Source organism: Cherax quadricarinatus, chromosome 19 (assembly GCF_038502225.1).
Source record: "Cherax quadricarinatus isolate ZL_2023a chromosome 19, ASM3850222v1, whole genome shotgun sequence".
Lineage (NCBI taxonomy): Eukaryota > Metazoa > Arthropoda > Malacostraca > Decapoda > Parastacidae > Cherax > Cherax quadricarinatus.
This window is the reverse complement of record NC_091310.1, coordinates 503,370-521,605: the sequence shown is the minus strand read 5'-3', so window position 1 is coordinate 521,605 and position 18,236 is coordinate 503,370. Positions and strand designations below refer to the sequence as shown.

Genomic DNA, 18,236 nt, shown 5'->3' with positions numbered 1-18,236 from the left:
AGAAATTGTGATGATTTTGACTGGTTTTATAATGAAAAGTACCTTGAAATTGAGCTCAAAGTAGCAGAAATGTTTGATTTTTACCAAAGTTCAAAAGTAAACAAATCATGCCAAGCGTCCAATACACGTCAACTGGTGAGTCTAATATTCTTTTGCAAGTGCGCCAATATGATTTATACCATTTTTTACACTAATGCAGTAGTATGCATAACAGTAAATCTTCTATTTTTTGTGAGAATAAAAATTCAAAGTGGAAAGCAAAAGAATGTAAGAGGGGCCTTGAGACATGATTAATGAACAGAGGAAATGTCATTTTAGTGCCAGGAATGTATTTCTTGTTTGTTCTGGACCCTATTCGGAAATTGGCATTTTTTGAAATTTATGTGAAATTGGCAAAATTGCTAAATTCTGACCACTGTATTGGATAGTTGAAAATGGTAAATGGGTGGTTTCTTGCACTTATTCAATAGAAAAAATGTAGTTCTAGCGAAATATTCATGTTTTTTGTCGACTAGTACAGAGGAATTGGCCGAAAATAGGGCTCAAATTGGGCAAAATCGCCGATGCGTAACATCGCCGAGACCGCTAACTTCGCGAGAGCATAATTCCGTAAGTTTTCCATCAAATCTCATAATTTTGGTGTCATTATGATCGGGAAAAGATTCTCTATCTTTTCATAAGAAATTTTTTTTTTTTTTTTTTAAATTTGGCCGACCCTGAGAACGAGTTTCTGAGAGGGCCTGTCGACCCTCAAAGGGTTAAGTAAGGACAAGACCTAACAGAAGAAGCTCCTTAAGTAAGGACAAGACCTAACAGAAGAAGCTCCTTAAGTAAGGACAAGACCTAACAGAAGAAGCTCCTTAAGTAAGGACAAGACCTAACAGAAAAAGCTCCTTAAGTAAGGACAAGACCTAACAGAAGAAGCTCCTTAAGTAAGGACAAGACCTAACAGAAGAAGCTCCTTAAGTAAGGACAAGACCTAACAGAAGAAGCTCCCTCCTTAAGTAAGGACAAGACCTAACAGAAGAAGGTCCTTAAGTAAGGAAGTATGGACAAGGCCTAACAGAAGGTCCTTAAGTAAGGACAAGACCTAACAGAAGAAGGTCCTTAAGTAAGGACAAGACCTAACAGAAGAAGCTCCTTAAGTAAGGACAAGACCTAACAGAAGAAGGTCCTTAGTAAGGACAAGGCCTAACAGAAGAAGGTCCTTAAGTAAGGACAAGACCTAACAGAAGAAGCACCTTAAGTAAGGACAAGACCTAACAGAAGAAGGTCCTTAAGTAAGGACAAGACCTAACAGAAGAAGCTCCTTAAGTAAGGACAAGACCTAACAGAAGAAGCTCCTTAAGTAAGGACAAGACCTAAGAGGAAGCTCCTTAAGTAAGGACAAGACCTGAGAGAGGAAGCTTCCTTAAGTAAGGACAAGACCTGAGAGAGGAAGCTTCTTAAGGACAAGACCTGATAGAGACAAATCATAAATAACAAATTACATTAAGACTAGCTAGAATGAGCTAACTATACTTGCTACAAGACCCAGAAAAAGCATCATAATACAACTTCATCGGTCAAAATCTTATATGTATTATTGAAGTCACTGTTGTTACACATAACTTACAATTGTCAGATGGAATTTCCTTCTTGGCTGTTTCTGCCTTCTTGATACATTTATGCTTCTTAATTAACTTCCTGATGAAACAATGAACAGTATTAGAGGTTATATAAATACAAGCTATCATACTCTCTGCTACAAAACAGTATTAAAGGTTATATAAATACAAGCTATCATACTCTCTGCTATAAAACAAATACACAAGATATGCAAAGGCAGTGATACAAAATTATTTAACAATTACAAAGGAAGGACCAATGAATTCTAAATTAACCTTGTAAAAATAATCTTTACAACTATTATTGAAAATAAATCCTGAAACAAACAAATAAACATTGTATACATATATACAGGTACCATCCGACTTACGACCGAGCTTGGTTCCGACCAATCAGTCGTAAGTCAAAATGGACGTAAGTCGAACCTTCGAAATTTGCCGACATACTGGGTAGGGCATAATGTCAAACCTTTCTTATATAAACTACTTACATAGTACTGTAATGTAATGTACAATCATTATTTCATTCTTTTTACCATAATTTACTTCTATTGTTATATTTTAATTATTTATGTACTGTACGTATATAATGTATACATGGTAGTGAACTGTATTGTAAATTTTACATCGCATACAGTATCATATGTTACTGTTATCTTTATGTATTGTCGACACAGTGGAATGGGAGAATAACACTGGTAGTGTCATCCTGCCAGAATGTTGTGTAACCTATACCCTAAGTAAAGAGAAACAACTCTGGAACATGTGTAATACGTATCAGGCTGGCTGGATGGGTGGCCAGGTCTGTGGGTGGGTAGGTGGTTGGGTGGGTGGGTAGGTGGTTGGTTGGGTGGGTAGGTGGTTGGTTGGGTGGGTAGGTGGTTGGTTGGGTGGGTGGGTGGGTGGGTGGGTGGGTGGTTGGATGGGTGGTTGGCTGGGTGGGTGGTTGGCTGGGTGGGTGGTTGGTTGGCCGGGTGGGTGGGTGGGTGGGTGGGTGGGTGGGCTGCCAGTTCTCCCTAGCTAACTTATCCTAGTGTTTGCCTACATTATCGGCCTATTACTACCTATGTTAAGGTCTTAGGTCTACATTATCATTATCTACAGATGCCTTAGTAAACCTAATATTAGTGTACTACCAGTAAAACTACCTACTCCTTCCCTGAAGAGTAAATCTATAAATTAAATACATGCCTACCAAGAATCCATCGCCGACAAGAGAATGCTTCCCTGTTTGGGTGGGGTATAAGGGCCATCCAGCTCAGCCGTCCCGTACGGCCATGCTGGATCTGTCCTGTGGAATTTTAGGGACCAAATAAATTTCCACAATAATAATATTAATATTAAACTATAATATAATAATCATGTCCACTCATTACTTACCTTAAAATATCTGTAGTCTTAATGTAGAGTGAGAGGTGAGTAAACAAGATTAAATGAATAAATGAGAGAATGAGAGTGTAGAAGATTCGCGAGTTATGTAAACAAACGTTGTTGTTGTTGTTGTTACCAGCCTGAACATGAATGGTTTTTGTTCACTCTGTCAAGCTGACCAGAAAAACATCTCAAATTTGTTAATTTATATGTTTATATGTTATGTAGCATGTTTATTATATAATTTTGAAAAAAAAATCATAGATGGATTAAGCAAAATGTCTATATTAACGTTTTATACACATTTAATGTGCCTCAGTGATTATTAGTGTGTTATTATCATTATTAATATGGCATTTTCAAGACCAATTACACTCTTAATGAGTGGCTCTGAGACAGACAAGCAGACAGAAAGACAGACACAGGTAGACAGAAAGACACACAGGTAGACAGAAAGACACAGGTAGATAGACAGACACACAGGTAGACAGACACACACAAGTAGACATAAAGACAGACACACAGGTTGACAGACACAGGTAGACAGAAAGACAGACACAGGTAGACAGACATACAGGTAGACAGAAAGACAGACACACAAGTAGATAGAAAGACAGACACACAGGTAGACAAAGACAGACACACAGGTAGACAAAGACAGACACACAGGTAGACAGAAAGACAAACACACTGGTAGACAGATAAACAGACACACAGAGATACAGACAGACACAGATAAACAGGCAGACAGATACAGACAGGTTTATGTGCAACAGTGAAAACAAATAGAGAGTTCGAGAGTAAGAGACTTTCTTGCCACAATCTCCAGTGCAAGATTCAGACTTCATCTTAGGGGCCATGGTGAAATTTACTGTCCAGTTAGTACGGTTAATACAGTATGATGCTGCTGATAGGGCAGGGTAACTCAAACTGATGCTGCCTGCATGACGCATTGCTGCCGCGGTAATCATCAAATATTGTACAGCGGTTTGCATCAGTCGGCCCAGACCAGCTGCCAGATGCACGGTCGTAAGTCGAGTGGACGTATGTCGAGCAGGTCGTAAGTCAGATGGTAGGTGTACATATTTTTTTTTAACATGATGGTGAGCTCCCACCAAGGCAGGGTGACCCAAAAAAAAAAAAAAAAAAAAAAAAAAAAAAATAATCATTCAACACTTTCACCTCACTCATACATAATCACTGTCTTTGCAGAGGAAACACACACACACACACACACACACACACACACACACACACACACACACACACACACATACTTACATACATATATAGTGGTACCTCAAGTTACCACCATAATCCATTCCAGAAGCTTGGCCGAAACAAAACGGCCGAAAGTCAAAGCAATATTTCCCATAAGAAATAATATAAATCTAATTAATTTGTTCCAGACCCCCAAAAATATTCACAAAAAATTATTTTTTTAAAGAATAACTATAGTTTTATATACATAAAACAACCATAAATACATATAGTATGTACTTAAATGAAATAGACAAATAAACATTTAAAATCATATTTACGTACTTTTATTGAAAACTCTTGTTGGCGTCTGGAAGACAGGGAGGAGAGAGAGGACTTATTATTGTTTGGAAGGGGAATCCCCCTCCATAAGGATTTCAGGTATCAAAGCCTTGTGTGAAAATTCACAGATTTACAGCATGGGTTATTCACTGAATAGTAGCAATGGGCATACTGGTGCTACTGCCTCCACTGCTGCCTCAACCACTGCCTCCACCACTGCCTCCAACACTGCCTCCACCATTGCCTCCACCACTGCCTCCAACACTGCCTCCAACACTGCCTCCAACACTGTGGTGCACTGCCTAGTATTTTACTACAATTTCTTTCTTCAATTCTATCATGTTTCTCACTTTCTTTACCAAAGGGCTGGCACTAGGAAATTCTTTGGTCCCATGGTCAATTATGTAGCAGTCACACTCAATCAACAAGTACAAAATACAATGAATACATGTAACTGTGAAATTTTTGGATGAGCACACAGGGTAATGTTCACTTGAAGAGAAACAAAGCCACACAGACAAGACCTGCGTCAGCGCAAGTGAGGTGACAACAACAACGCCTAAATGCTTGTACTGCTGCACTGACCCACACGGAACCAGTAACAATCAAAATAAGGCTGCTAATGATGTAGAAAGCTGACCAAACACGACTAAAAGAGGATTGCCTGGCATACCAAACACCACCAATACCAAATACCACCTAAGCAAAAGTTACCACTACAGTAAATCCATATCACTCCACTAGTGATCTTATGGGACACAAATATAGAAGAAGTAACACCAAGACAGACACCAAACCTTCTAGGAAACTGTTACCCACAATGTCTACCCTGAAGGATGCCAATGCATCTTCCACCCTCTCACCACCGCCCAGACCAACACAACAACAATGGTGGATGACTCCAAAACGTTCTCCGGATTCTCTCAACATTCATCCTCATCCACAGCTCGCACCCAAGTTGACTTCTCTTCAACTATGGATAACACCCAAGATCTCTTCACCCCAAATGGCAACATAGATTACAACTCATCAACACCCACAGGTATAGCCCAGGAATGCAGTCCTTAACAACGACCTGACACCATTGACAAAAATCTACAGGAAAATAGTATGCTGAGATGGCAAAACAAAACCTACGAAAAACTCATTGGGGACCTAGAGTGCTCTCTACATACCCAAAACTTTACACCTCTATATCCTGGTAAGAAATAATCGTATTTTTTTTTTTTTTGGGGGGGGGAGGTTATTGCAACCCCTGAATGGGTCACAATGTATACAGTGGACCCCCGCTTAATGATCGCCTCCAAATGCGACCAATTATGTAAGTGTATTTATGTAAGTGCGATTGTACGTGTATGTTTGGGGGTCTGAAATGGACTAATCTACTTCACAATATTCCTTATGGGAAAAAATTTGGTCAGTACTGGCACCTGAACATACTACTGGAATGAAAAAAGTTCGTTAACTGGGGGTCCACTGTATAATGTATATTACCTGTTCATATATTTTTTTTTTTTTTTTATTATCACACTGGCCGATTCCCACCAAGGCAGGGTGGCCCGAAAAAGAAAAACTTTCACCATCATTCACTCCATCACTGTCTTGCCAGAAGGGTGCTTTACACTACAGTTTTTAAACTGCAACATTAACACCCCTCCTTCAGAGTGCAGGTACTGTACTTCCCATCTCCAGGACTCAAGTCCGGCCTGCCGGTTTCCCTGAACCCCTTCATAAATGTTACTTTGCTCACACTCCAACAGCACGTCAAGTATTAAAAACCATTTGTCTCCATTCACTCCTATCAAACACGCTCATGCATACCTGCTGGAAGTCCAAGCCCCTCGTACACAAAACCTCCTTTACCCCCTCTCTCCAACCTTTCCTAGGCCGACCCCTACCCCGCCTTCCTTCCACTACAGACTGATACACTCTTGAAGTCATTCTGTTTCGCTCCATTCTCTCTACATGTCCGAACCACCTCAACAACCCTTCCTCAGCCCTCTGGACAACAGTTTTGGTAATCCCGCACCTCCTCCTAACTTCCAAACTACGAATTCTCTGCATTATATTCACACCACACATTGCCCTCAGACATGACATCTCCACTGCCTCCAGCCTTCTCCTCGCTGCAACATTCATCACCCATGCTTCACACCCATATAAGAGCGTTGGTAAAACTATACTCTCATACATTCCCCTCTTTGCCTCCAAGGACAAAGTTCTTTGTCTCCACAGACTCCTAAGTGCACCACTCACTCTTTTTCCCTCATCAATTCTATGATTCACCTCATCTTTCATAGACCCATCCGCTGACACATCCACTCCCAAATATCTGAATACATTCACCTCCTCCATACTCTCTCCCTCCAATCTGATATTCAATCTTTCATCACCTAATCTTTTTGTTATCCTCATAACCTTACTCTTTCCTGTATTCACCTTTAATTTTCTTCTTTTGCACACCCTACCAAATTCATCCACCAATCTCTGCAACTTCTCTTCAGAATCTCCCAAGAGCACAGTGTCATCAGCAAAGAGCAGCTGTGACAACTCCCACTTTGTGTGTGATTCTTTATCTTTTAACTCCACGCCTCTTGTCAAGACCCTCGCATTTACTTCTCTTACAACCCCATCTATAAATATATTAAACAACCACGGTGACATCACACATCCTTGTCTAAGGCCTACTTTTACTGGGAAATAATTTCCCTCTTTCCTACATACTCTAACTTGAGCCTCACTATCCTCGTAAAAACTCTTCACTGCTTTCAGTAACCTACCTCCTACACCATACACTTGCAACATCTGCCACATTGCCCCCCTATCCACCCTGTCATACGCCTTTTCCAAATCCATAAATGCCACAAAGACCTCTTTAGCCTTATCTAAATACTGTTCACTTATATGTTTCACTGTAAACACCTGGTCCACACACCCCCTACCTTTCCTAAAGCCTCCTTGTTCATCTGCTATCCTATTCTCCGTCTTACTCTTAATTCTTTCAATAATAACTCTACCATACACTTTACCAGGTATACTCAGCAGACTTATCCCCCTATAATTTTTGCACTCTCTTTTATCCCCTTTGCCTTTATACAAAGGAACTATGCATGCTCTCTGCCAATCCCTAGGTACCTTACCCTCTTCCATACATTTATTAAATAATTGCACCAACCACTCCAAAACTATATCCCCACCTGCTTTTAACATTTCTATCTTTATCCCATCAATCCCGGCTGCCTTACCCCCTTTCATTTTACCTACTGCCTCACGAACTTCCCCCACACTCACAACTGGCTCTTCCTCACTCCTACAAGATGTTATTCCTCCTTGCCCTATACACGAAATCACAGCTTCCCTATCTTTATCAACATTTAACAATAATTTTATATTGCTTATATTTGAGATATTAGCTAAATCGTAATTTTTTTTTTCAATAAGTCGGCCGTCTCCCACCGAGCCAGGGTGACCCAAAAAGAAAGAAAATCCCCAAAAAGAAAATACTTTCATCATCATTCAACACTTTCACCTCACTCACACACAATCACTGTTTTAGCAGAGGTGCCCAGAACACAACAGCTCAGAAGCATATACATATAAAGATACACAACATATCCCTCCAAACTGCTAATATCCCGAAATCCCTCCTTTAGAGTGCAGGCATTGTACTTCCCATTTCCAGGACTCAAGTCCGGCTATATAAAAATAACCGGTTTCCCTGAATCCCTTCACTAAATATTACCCTGCTCACACTCCAACAGATTGTCAGGTCCCAAATACCATTCGTCTCCATTCACTCCTATCGAACACGCTCATGCACGCTTGCTGGAAGTCCAAGCCCCTCGCCCATAAAACCTCCCTTACCCCTTCCTTCCAACCTTTTCGAGGATGACCCCACCCCGCCTTCTTTCTCCAACAGATTTAAATGCTCCCCATGCCATTCTACTTTGATCCATTCTCTCTAAATGACCAAACCACCTCAACAACCCCTCTTCTGCCCTCTGACTAATGCTTTTATTAACTCCACACCTTCTCCTAATTTCCACACTCCGAATTTTCTGCATAATATTTACACCACACATTGCCCTTAGACAGGACATCTCCACTGCCTCCAACCGCCTCCTCGCTGCTGCATTCACAACCCAAGCTTCACACTCATATAAGAGTGTTGGTACTACTATACTTTCATACATTCCCTTCTTTGCCTCCATAGATAACGTTTTTTGACTCCACATATACCTCAACGCACCACTCACCTTTTTTCCCCTCATCAATTCTATGATTAACCTCATCCTTCATAAATCCATCCGCCGACATGTCAACTCCCAAGTACAGGAGGGCCCCGCTTTATGGCGTTTCACTTTACGGCGTTCCGCTAATACGGTCATTTCAAATTATGACCAAAACTCGCTATACGGCTCCCCCCACCTGACTTTCTAATACGGTCACCGCGCCCCACCCTGTTTGTTTACATTCTTCGTGAGCTCAGTAAGCACTAAGTCTCTCCATTTTGTCTGGAAACTCCAAAATTTCAAATGTTTTTAAAAGTTATTTCATATTTTATATATACTCTGATAACTATACTTATGTATACCTGTACTTAAATAAACTTACATACTGTGCTGGCATGCAGGTACACATTAAAATCAGTAAGAGTGTCTTATGTCTCCAGACGTCATATTAGTAATGATTATAATAATCGTCGAGTCTCATTTAAATGTCGTATATTACGTTAAACACACATTTTCATTAATCCATCTATGATATTTTTTCAAAATTATATAATAAACACGATACATAACATAAAAAGATGATAAATACACCCCACAACAGAATAAACATAAATATGAGATGTGGTAGCAGACGACTTGCACAAGTGACGCCATATTAGAAATGATAATAATAATAATAATAATAATCACCGAGTCTCATTAAATGTTGTATATTACGTTAATATACACATTTTCATTAATCCATCCATTATATTTTTTTCAAAATTATATAATAAACACGATACATAACATAAAAAGATGATAAATACACCCCACAATAGAATAAATAAACATAAATATGAGATGTGGTAGCCAGATAACTTGTACAAGTGATGCCAAGAATAACATTTTCTCTAATCTAACATAAGAGAAAATGTGTTACTGGGGGTAACTGTAGAAAATTATTCCTTTCGTATGTATGTAAGTTTATTCAGGTATACACAAATACAGTTACATAGATTATCATACATAACAACATGTATAGAGACCTAGGATAACCCAAAAATGTCAGAGTGACTTATTTCCATTGCCTTCACTCAGAGCATCATTTCTTCTCAAAATGATGTTACATGAGAATGGGAGTGTTGTTCTTTATTTATTCTACCGTATCAATGTAGAGACAACCTGTACACAATGTAACTTGTACACAAACCAGACGTGTACACTTTGTTTACAAAACTTACCTTCGCCTGGTTTGTTTACATAACTCTGCGCCTGTACTCTCTCATGCACTCATTCTTTCTCTCTCTCATTTATTCGTTTTATCTCATTTACTTACTCCTGACCCTACATTAAGACTACAAATATTTTAAGGTAAGTAATGAGTGAACTGTATATACATTTTATCGCTCTGGGATGCTTAAATGTAATAGAATATTATGTGTAGGTGGGTTGGCCTGGTATGGTAGCCCGGCTGACTACCATACATACCACACTTGATTTTTTACAATAAATACTACTCATCTCACCCTATATTTTAAGGTAAGTAATGAGTGAACTGTATATACATTTTATCGCTCTGGGATGCTTAAATGTAATAGAATATTATGTGTAGGTGGGTTGGCCTGGTATGGTAGCCCGGCTGACTACCATACATACCACACTTGATTTTTTACAATAAATACTACTCATCTCACCCTATATTTTAAGGTAAGTAATGAGTGAACTGTATATACATTTTATCGCTCTGGGATGCTTAAATATCATAGAATTGTATGTGTGGGTGGGGTGGCCTGGTATGGTAGCCTGGCTGACTACCATACATACCACACTTGATTTCTTACAATAAATTCAAATTCAAATTCAAAGTTTATTCTCTATAAGGATTACAATGCTGAGTTTACAGAAATTTGGTTATTGTGTGGTTTACATGTAGTAAAATAGTGATTACAGAGTGTACCACTAGAACGCTTAGCATGGCTAGGCATTTCGGGCAGACTTAGTTTTATTCTTAATTGTAAAATATTACAAATTATGAGGTAAGTTGGTATTATGGCTAAGTGACTAAATACTAGTTTGTGAGTTTAGCAATGTGAATGCTTTTGTTTTGGTACAGTACATAGTTTCAGTATTGGAGTATCACAGGATTCATTATTTTAAGATTGAGATTAATATTTCTGTTTATGGTCAAATGAGTGAGTGAGTGTAAGTGTGAACCACCAGGTGGTATTCGTGTAGTTAGTTGACGGGGATAAATACTACTTGTCTCACCCTAGATTAAGACTATAAATATTTTAAGGTAAGTAATGAGTGCACTAGGTGTGTATTGTACTTTTTTATTGTTTTTTGATGCCTGGTTCTATTGCTAACTTAATATATGTTAGTGTAAACTTGTTATCTAGTGTTTGTATGCATTTGTAAGTGTAAAAAAAAGGTGTTCCACTTTATGGCGGTTTCCGCTTTACGGCGGTAGCCTGGAACCTAACCAGCCGTATAAGTGGGGCCCTCCTGTATCTGAAAACATTCACTTCTTCCATACTCCTCCTCCCCAATTTGATATCCAATTTTTCTTTATCAAAATCATTTGATACCCTCATCACTTTACTCTTTTCTATGTTCACTTTCAACTTTCTACCTTTACACACACTCCCAAACTCATCCACTAACCTTTGCAATTTTTCTTTAGAATCTCCAATAAGCACAGTATCATCAGCAAAAAGTAACTGTGTCAATTCCCATTTTGTATTTGATTCCCCATAATTTAATCCCACCCCTCTCCCGAACACCCTAGTATTTACTTCTTTCACAACCCCATCTATAAATATATTAAACAAACATCGTAAATACTATATTGCTTTATATTATTTCTTCTTCTCTTTTTTAGTAAATGTCTATTATTTGACCTAGTTATATTATTAGGTAGGATGTAACATTTATATATTATTCAGTGATCATAGTTTGAGTGTTGAGTAGCTGTCGGCCTTGTCTAACTACTGTGTTTTCTCTCCGCTCGCTACGCTGCCGGCTTCTGTGTTGCTGGGCAGCAGCAATCCACGGAGTCACGTGATAGGTGGGGGGGAATCACACCTCACCTGGAGTAGTCAGCCTGGCCTGCGCTTCTTATTGTTGGTTGGACGTTGCTTCTAACAAGAGTTCCCTCTACTGCTCTCCCTTGTTGGCCCCTGTTGGAAGATCATCTCTGTCACTTTCTTGTTGTTGGTTCTGTGTAACTCTGTTCACAGAACATGGCCTAGACTTAGTGATTTTGGACATTGTACTGAGGTTGTGTGTTGCATAGACACTCTGAGAAGCTCAGGTCCTGAGCTGTAGCTTCTGACCTAATTTGTACTGGTATCTGTGCACTGTCACAGTCGAGGATTTTCCAATGCTGAACTTAGATTCAGTAGAATGAGTTTTGTGACTTTTGTGGAGGATCTGCAGATGGTCCCTACTTGTGTCGTTATATTATCTCCTTGTTCCTCATTCTGTGTCGCTGTTGCTTGTTATATTGCTGTTTGGCTTATCAGTCGTTTTATTGTTCAAGCAAGCTGTTCTGATTGCCAGGTTAGTCAAGAAGTTAGTTTATGTGAGGACTTTTAGTCAGTCACTGGTTAAGTCTAGTCGAGTCTTGAGACATAGCGAAGTTCTTAGAGCACTTACACACATACACACAAACTTACTTGTATATATTTGTATTATGTGTGTGGCAGCGGCGGCGGCAGCAGCAGCAACGGTATCCTACCAGCTCTTCTTTCTCAAAAAAACATTGCTCATCAAAACTTGTGATGGCCTAAGTGAAAGTTCAACTACATGAACCCACGTAGACCACAACATGACCCAAGAATACTAAGAATGTAACCCAAATCTTGACAAAATTAGAAGATCTAAGGAAGACAGCCCTGCTAACCCAAACACTGCCTCCGCTGCCAGACAACCACTTAACCCAAGCTCCGAGAAAACAAGCCTTCTCCTCCATTGCTACACAGTATCTACTCCAGTGATACTATGAAAGGATATCGCAGAAGAAACAACACCAGTAATAATAGAATAACAGCAAGGACCCTAGAACTCAACTTGTCTACCCAGCAGGACGCCAGTGTATCATCAACCCCCCTCACCGCCGCCACCCAGGGAACAACAACAACAAACATGGCTGACTCCCTCTCCAACTCCACTCCCTTCAAAGGATTCACCCATGATAACTCAGGTATGATTATTCCTGACAATATCAAGGACTACATCACTGCTCTAGAAAATGAAATAAAAGATATCAAAGCAACACTCGAGCGACGAGAATCCAAGATAACCAACCTCGAGAACAAGATCCAAAACCTTGAAGAGAAGATTACATCGGGAAGTGTTGACACAGAAAATACTCTGAAAGCAGCTATAGCCAGTCACACTGAGCAAATAACAACAATAAATATGAAGGTTGAAGAAGCAATCAAGGACTGAAATCAGAACATGCACACTCGACTAAATGAATACCTTGATTTCCAAGATGACAAAACTGAACAAGATAAGTTGTCTGATGCAGTTATAATAAACAGTCCACACATTCCTAGTGACATAACACAAGCACAGTGCAAAGAAACTGCTGTCAGGATAATACAGAACCACGTACAAGTCATCGTGCAAAACAATGAAATCAAAGAAACACGTTTGTTAGGAAAACCAGGAAGTAAACTCAGTATAATGATCCGACTTCATTCATACGATAAAAGAAAGGACCTAATTAAATTACAATTACAATGAAAAATGGAGTGTACATAAATGAGAGTCTAACAAAAAGCGTCAAAACCTTCTGTTCAGGCTGAGAAAACTTAAACAGGAAAACAAAATACATCAGTGTTTCACGCGAGATGGGAAAATACTAGTAAGGAAAACATCAACAGGACAACAATATACTATCTCAAACGAACACGATTTCTCTACCTTCCTTAGAAAAGCTGACATTTCTGTAACAGATTAGATAAGTGCCCTTAATACATATATACGTGTGGTGCATATAGTGTACGTTACTATTACATTGTGCATTATTATTCTTATTATTTTTCATCACTAGCTAATACCAACTACCTCCAATACTCTATACTTCTTTCTTACTGCTATTAATTGCTCATAATTTTAAATTACAAGTCAAATCTTACTCCAAATTAATAATATTCATTATTCTTACCTGTCCATTTAATTTTGTTTACCACTACTTGTTTTTTTAGTCACTTTTTATTGTGTGTGCAATTAGTGTATATTCCAATTACTTTTTTGCAAGTACCAAAACTATCTTTTGCTAGCTAGTACCAACTACCTCATTTTTTTTTACTTTTTATTGTGCAATAAACTGCTCAATTTATTTAATATTACAAATCAGATCTTACTCCTAAACCAATATTATTTCATAGTGACCATCTGTCCATTTAACTTTGTTTACCATTACTTAATTTTAGTCCCTTATATATTTTCTCCTTTATTTTAGCTTTATATAACTACCCTAGTTTATATATTCACAATTGTTAAAATAATCAAGGTGCTATTCTCAGGTGCTAAAGTAGAATAAGTTCACAATTTTGCCATTATATTCCAAAGCTCATTTATTTGATTACCACTTTATTGTTCACCACAACTTATATTAGTCCCTTTTATATTGGAAATAAATGGTATAAAATACCGACACAATGGAAATATAAACACAAATGCAGTATAATGTGATCCTTTATTGACTACGTTTCGCCCACACAGTGGGCTTTTTCAAGTTCTGTTTGTGACTTGAAAAAGCCCACTGTGTGGGCGAAACGTAGTCAATAAAGGATCACATTATACTGCATTTGTGTTTATATTTCCCTTTTATATTATAATTTTATACTATAATTCTAACTTTAAAGAATTACCTTTATAGTACTACCTACTATCATATTCCCAAGCTCCATTATTTGATCATCACTTTATCTGTATTAGTCCCTTTTATATTGTCTCCTTTATTTTAGCTTAAAAAAAAAAAAAAACAAAAAAAAAAAAAAACTACCTTAGCTCATTATTTTACATTTGTTAAATAATTCAGGTGCTATTTTTTAGCTTAAGACTATTTACTTTGTTTTATACTTAATTCTAACTATAGATTCACTACAAATCTTATGATTACAAGCATTGATCCTGATACCAACCTCTTATTTAATGATTTAAATGAATCAAACAGTTACTGTAATTACTACACTGCAGAACAATCAAAGGCACTTCTCAGTGCCAACAACAACATAACTATCTTTAACTACAATATCAGATCTTTAAGCAAGCATTACGATGACCTCATAGCATTACTAAATTCCTTACATGCCAATATGTCCATCATTACACTAACTGAAACCTGGCTAAAGCCTGATAGTACAGATGTCTATGCCATTCCTGGTTACACAGCCATACACAACTGTAGGCCAGACCAACAAGGGGGTGGCACAGCCATATACTACTCAGACCAACTAGAATGTATCACTAATACTTGCACAAGGGATGAACATGGGGAATATATAATAACTAAATTCAAATCCAAATACCTACAAAAACCTCTCACATTGATAAACATCTACAGAGTTCCACAGTCAAACATTAGCCAATTTAGTCAAAACCTAGGAAGTATGATAACTGATGCACGCATGAACAAAGATCACTTACTACTCTCAGGTGACTTCAATATAAATCTCCTGCAAGACCAGGACCCACACGTTACTGAATTCACAAACACAATGAGTAACTGTATGTTGCTACCAACAGTAACAAAACCTACAAGAGTTACAGAGACTAGTGTTTCCCTACTTGACCACATCTGGACCAACACCATATCCCCTTTAAAATCAGGCATAATTACAGATAATACCACAGACCACTACCCTACTTTCCTCATAACAACTCTTGGTAAACTACCCCAAGACACTACTAAAGTCACCTTCAGACTTCACAATGAGGCAGCCATTAATAACTTCACAACAGCAGTAGCAAACATTGACTGGCACACTGAGCTAGAAATCTATACAGATATTGACGAATGTATTAATAATTTTATAAAAAAGACCCAATACCTCTATAACAAGCACTGCCCTAAAAAAACTAAACAGATGACAGCTAAGAGACTGAACAGTCCCTGGCTAACACCCAGCATTCTCAAATCCATAAATACAAAACACCAATATGAAAAACAGTACAGAATGGGTCACATAACCAGAGACCAAACAAAACGTTACTCATCAATCCTAACCAGCCTGATAAGAAGGGCAAAAAAAATTGTATTATGAGAACAGATTATCCAACTTACGAGGTGATATAAAAAAGACCTGGAAAACCCTATCAGAAATTCTGGGAACAAAAAAGATATCACGAAATAGCGAAATAAAATTAGCAAAATCAGATGAACCCCAACTCCCACCAACAGAAACAGCAAACAGACTCAATGATTTCTTCTCCACTATAGGACAAAACCTTGCCAATAAAATCCCAAGCTCAGATACCCCACCAAATGACTACCTCACCGGCAACTACCCGAACACACTGTTCCTAGCTCCGACTAACCCATACGAAGTCTCCCTTATTATCAACGCACTAAAAAACAAGGCAGGAGATTTAAATACCTTACCACCCTTTATATACAAAAAAGTGTCACAAGTGCTATCACCAATCATTGCAACACTCTTTAACAAATCCATTGAATCCTCCACCTTCCCTACAGTTCTCAAAATAGCAAGGGTCACCCCGATCCACAAAGGAGGAGACCAAACAGAGTTGAATAACTATAGGCCAATATCCAACTTACACCCTCTCTCAAAAATCTTCGAAAAATTAATTCATAAACGAATCTACTCCTACCTTATCTCCCAAAACATACTCAACCCCTGCCAATTTGGATTCAGGCCTAATAAAAATACTAATGATGCTATTATACACATGCTAGAACATATATACACTGCAATAGAGAAAAAAGAAGTCCCACTGGGGATCTTCATTGATACAGTTGACCATGACTTGCTCCACGTAAAATTGTCACACTATGGTATAAGAGGGCACTCCCTCAACTACCTCAAGTCATACCTCAGCAACAGAAGCCAATATGTGTACGCAAATGGGGCAAACTCTTCTGCACAACCAATTACAGTTGGTGTCCCACAGGGAAGTGTCCTTGGCCCTCTTCTCTTTCTCCTATACATAAATGACCTACCAAATGCTTCGCAATTACTCAAACCCACACTATTTGCAGATGACACTACATACGTCTTCTCCCACTCGAGCCCAGTCACGCTAGCCAATACTGTAAATACCGAATTACAGAAAATATCTACCTGGATGAGGACTAACAAACTTACACTAAACATTGACAAAACCTACTTCATTCAGTTTGGTAACAGAGCTACAGATGTCCCTCTTAACATAATGATAAACGGATCACCTATCACAAAGCTAACAGAGGGAAAATTCTTAGGAATCCACCTTGATAATAGACTCAAATTTCATACACATATACAACAAATTTCTAAGAAAATTTCCAAGACTGTAGGCATACTATCGAAGATACGGTACTATGCTCCACAGTCAGCCCTCCTGGCCCTATATCACTCTCTTATTTACCCCTATCTCACCTAAGGAATTTGTGCATGGGGCTCAACAACAATTAACCATCTCAGACCACTAATTACCCAACAAAAGGCTGCAGTTAGAATGATAACAAATTCTCACTACAGGCAGCACACTCCACCAATATTCAATGCACTAAACCTACTCACCATACAAAACATCCATACTTATTACTGCACCTATTACATACATAGAACACTTAACTCTGATATTAACCCTCCCCTCAAACATCTCCTTGCCAACCTCAACAGAACACATGACCACAACACAAGGCACAGATCACTCTTTGATGTTCCTCGTGTCCATCTCACACTATGCAAAAACTCAATGCACATAAAAGGCCCTAAAATCTGGAATTCATTACCTGTAAATATAAAAGAAACACTACCTGTTTATAAATTCAAGTCTCTTCTCAAAGATCACTTACTCACCCAAAACCAAATAAATACTGAATAACTGAACCTTATAAATTGTATATCTTAAATGTTTCTCACGATTATATCACATAAATGTTAAACCTAAAACCCAATCTAACTTTATTATTTTTTAAATACACTACCTAACAGAATACTTCATATGACTGAATGTACAACAATGCATGCAACCATATGACCTGTCTTTGTAATACTCACTTGTGCTTTATAGCAATCTGTTTACATTAATGTTTTATCACTGATTTCATCATTGCTTAGTTAATCTTAAGTTAATTTTAAGCCAGCCCATAATGCTATGCATAGTATAAGTGGCTTTGGCATGCTGCTCTTATCTGTATTTTTTTGTACCTCTGTATGTGTGCTCAAATTGTTAATAAATAAATAAATAAATAAATAAATAAATATGCTAACAATGTACCAGACGGTACTTAAAAGCCATAAAGATGTGATATGTGCCT

At 38.3% G+C, this 18,236-nt stretch overlaps 1 protein-coding gene across 31 annotated transcripts in view; it reads right to left on the bottom strand.

Moving 5' to 3' along the window:
- LOC128690345 (uncharacterized) overlaps nucleotides 1-18,236 on the bottom strand; it is a 125,990-nt gene that overhangs the window by 60,145 nt on the left and 47,609 nt on the right. For 20 of the 31 annotated variants that reach the window (XR_011392171.1, XR_011392170.1, XM_070086534.1 and 17 more), the window contains exons 2-3: nucleotides 2,803-2,898; nucleotides 1,616-1,686 (exon numbers count right to left, since the gene is read on the bottom strand). Coding sequence is in view for 29 of the 31 variants with exons in the window: in XM_070086525.1 (XP_069942626.1) it covers nucleotides 1,616-1,686; nucleotides 2,803-2,898 (167 nt within the window). In the remaining 2 variants the exon portion in view is untranslated. Of the gene's footprint in view, nucleotides 1-1,615; nucleotides 1,687-2,794; nucleotides 2,899-11,823; nucleotides 11,927-18,236 lie in introns of those variants that run through there. The other 11 variants (XM_070086532.1, XM_070086523.1, XM_070086517.1 and 8 more) reach the window with 3 other exon arrangements.